General features: G+C 52.7%; 1 protein-coding gene across 1 annotated transcript in view; it reads right to left on the bottom strand.

The window, feature by feature from the left end:
- LOC104126349 (A-kinase anchor protein 1, mitochondrial-like) overlaps window positions 1-2,608 on the bottom strand; it is a gene marked incomplete at its 3' end in the record, with an annotated part of 6,922 nt that extends 4,314 nt beyond the window's left edge. Inside the window, exon 1 of the mRNA XM_009638905.1 lies at window positions 1,390-2,608. Within this exon, the coding sequence (XP_009637200.1) occupies window positions 1,390-2,608 (1,219 nt within the window). The remainder of the gene's footprint in view (window positions 1-1,389) is intronic.
- Window positions 2,609-3,319: the final 711 nt, after the last annotated feature.

The raw sequence follows: 3,319 nt of genomic DNA, 5'->3' as shown, positions 1-3,319 counted from the left end.
AGCAGGAGTCCTTCAAACATGCTGGCACCTTACCCAGCAGCAGAGGCAAGACACTAAAAGTCAAAGGTACCAGCTGAAAGAGAGCTGTGCTCACAGTAACGCTGAGCTGCTGCTGCAGCACAGCAGTTGGCATTTCCCCTGTGGCTTAAACAGGGGGCTCTTGCCAGGGAGTTTTGGCATGCAGGGAGGAACGTGCAACCTATTCCTCTGCTCTTTGCACTGACATCACGCTCCTGCCCCAACAGGGGTTGTGCAGTGACCGGTGTGTCTACTACTGTGGTAGGCGATTGCCTCTTGCCCAAATGTTTCATATGCCTGAAGAAACAAGGTGCCAGAGCGGAGCTCTGTTTTGGTCCCAAGCCACCAGCCGATACCAGGAACAATTCTCCTTGGGAAGGGGACAAGCCCAAACAGCTTCCTCCTGATCAGATCCCAGCTACAGTCAGTGCAACACAAGGCTCATCCTTCCTCCCAATGTACAAGCAGCAGCATGAAGATCCTCACTTGCTTGCACGTATTCAGACCATCCGGTGCAAGGCCAAAGAGAAAGATAAACCCAGCAGCTGCTTCACAGTTCCCACCTCTTAACTAGGAACACCGCACAGACGCCTCAAAAGTCAAAGGCAAACAGTGCAGCGCTTTGCCATAGCCTGCCCAGACACGAGCAAGGCTTTAAGTCTCACAGCCTGGGTGTAAAGGTCAGCTGTAGGACCTCTTATCCAACACAGACATGCTATCAGCTTGACCTGCTGTCTCCCCTCTCCCTTCCCTTCAGCGGTCCCTCTCCAGGCAGAGCTTTCAAGCCCTTCTCATCACCGGGCTCCACAACACTCGTGTACCGTCTTGTCACACCAGCATTCACCACAAGGCAAACCCTTGGCACCACAGGGTCCTCCTCTAAAGGATTTTAACATCCATCCCCAAGGTCACACGGGTGAACCTTTGCTCAGACAGCTTTGTATTCTGCCAGGCACACAGCACCCAGGATCTAGAAGGCAAAAGCAGCACAAAGACAGATGGAGGAACTCCTTGAATGTTGCTCCCTGTTGGGATTTCTTGGCAGGCACCTACCCTTCAACAGCCTGGCCTACCTCCAGGCACAGCCCATTTCCCTGGGCTGCTCAAGCACAGGCTTGGCTTTAGACAAGAAGCTTTGTGCTGAGAGGGGACCTGTTCACCCCTGAAGACCACCCAGCCTGGATCCTATAGATCGATGGATCCTACACAGAGGGGAATTCTGAGAGCAAAGGCACATGGGGCCTAAGTATCCATCTCCTGGGGAAGTTAACCATGAAGAGGATTTATCCGAACCTGTTCTGAAGCAGAAGGGTTACTGCACATAACATGCTTGTTCACCACGGTTTTGTAGGAGGGTTTTCAACCCCTTACCTCCCAAGTGATCTCCATCCATCCCTGCTGCACTCCTGCACCCAAGGTGCAAGTCTGGACCAGCCTCTTTCAGGATGCCATTACTGTATGGCCCTTTGCTGTCTCCAGAGAGCTTCAGAGCAGGAGCTTTGTCACTTGGTGCTGAGCTCTGCTCAGCAGAGGCATCTTGGGTTGCAGATAGGCTCAGTGAGTCTGAATGCTGGCCCAATGCAACAGACAGCATGGGGTACTGCAGGGAGTCCTGCACACTTGTTCCACCTTCAGATGTGTATGTGCTGTACCCAAAGTCCCCCATAACCAAGGGTGAGCATTCCAGTGACCCTCGACGGTTTTCCACAGGAGTGCAATCAACTCCTTGGGACCGACTGCACACACGGTTCTTCGTCCCACGGGCTTTTATGCCTCCCTGAGCAGGGACGGATGAACGGCCGTGTGTGCAACAGCTGGAATCTGTCCCATTCTCATCCTGTTCCTCTGTCTGCGGGGATGTCAGTACCGCAGCATCACTCTTTGCAGCAAGGTTCTCATCCACTCCTGTAGCCTGCTCAGCAAGCATCTGGTCAGATGAAACAATGCTTGCCATCTCCAGAGGTCTCTCAGTTTGGCTGGCAGCAGCCTGGCAGATCTGAGTGGTCACAGCACTTGCAGAACCAGACAGGACTTCCTCAGTTGCTGCCAAAAGGACCTTGGAGGTGACCTGTATTGCTGCTTGCTCCATTTTCTCAACTTCTTCCTCGTCCAAACTCCCTCCTCCAACTCTCTCTCTTTCCAAATCATCTCCTTTTGGCTGTGTGTCCTCCCCCTGACACACAGGTGAAGTAATGGCAATCTCTGAAATCTCTTCTTCCCTGGACTGCTCCAAACAGGCAGAGTCCAGATTCTCCGGTAACACGCTCACTCCAGAATCCTTGCGACCTGATACCACTTCACCCTCATTACTGAGAAAGGCTGCTGCGGTCTTGGCTTCCTTTTCCAATCCCAGGCCATGGGCTGTCACAGAGCCAGTATCCAATAGCAGCCTTCGAGGAAGACGCGCTTCTCGTCTGGGTGAGCAATCATCCTCTGGCACTTCTTCCTGCTGCTCTTCTTCAGGGCCTATTGCTTGTTCATTGTGATAGCTTGCGTGCTGTTTTCGATGGGAATAGAGCCACCAGCAGCCAAGAAGTGCCAGCGCTCCAGGTACGGCATATGGGATGAAATTGCGGAAGCGCGAAGCCATTTTACACAGCCGAAGCCATTATATCTGGAAGAAGAAACAGACACGATGATAAAATAGTCCCAGGGAACCTGACAGGAAGGTTAAATGCCTTGAGGTAGCAGGCAGCTAAATCAGAAAGGGAGCTTCCACAGCAAGGCCAGGATGCCTCCCTGCAAACCCTACAGTTAGCGATGCAGAACACACGGAAATAAATCCTGTCTGGGTGAGAGAGACCTGGGCAAGGCTGGCACAGATACAGCTAAATGGGACCACGTGTGCTCTTAACATCGTCCATGCTAAAAGTCACCAGTAGCACATACCCTGCTTAGAGGAGGCATAAGAACAGGAGCTGACAGAAACCTAGAGAACTGGAGGCCCTGCCATTAAGATGAGAAGAGAAATGACTGCACAGACACAGACAGAGAAAGACTTACTTGGCCTTCCCTTGGCGTAAGGTGGAGTTTCACGGAAAGCCCAAGCGGCACGTGCTATTGCAATATCGCAACTGCAGCTCCTTTGCTTTCCACACAGAGATAAAGGAGACACGGTCCCCAGCGGAGAGACCACCTGCCTCTTCCAGCAGGACGCCTCTCTGCAATGTGGTCCCAACTGGAAGACAAAGAAGTTTTCTACCCACGCAGGTGAGCATCACAGAGGCTGACCTCACAGGACGGGTCTGTGAGGTCACAGTGGCCTGCCACGTCACCAGGCTGCAAGCCCTTGCATCACCAG

Source organism: Egretta garzetta, unplaced genomic scaffold (assembly GCF_000687185.1).
Source record: "Egretta garzetta isolate BGI_Z169 unplaced genomic scaffold, ASM68718v1 scaffold1085, whole genome shotgun sequence".
Lineage (NCBI taxonomy): Eukaryota > Metazoa > Chordata > Aves > Pelecaniformes > Ardeidae > Egretta > Egretta garzetta.
The sequence above is the reverse complement of the archived record's forward strand: the minus strand, read 5'-3'. Positions and strand labels throughout refer to the sequence as shown.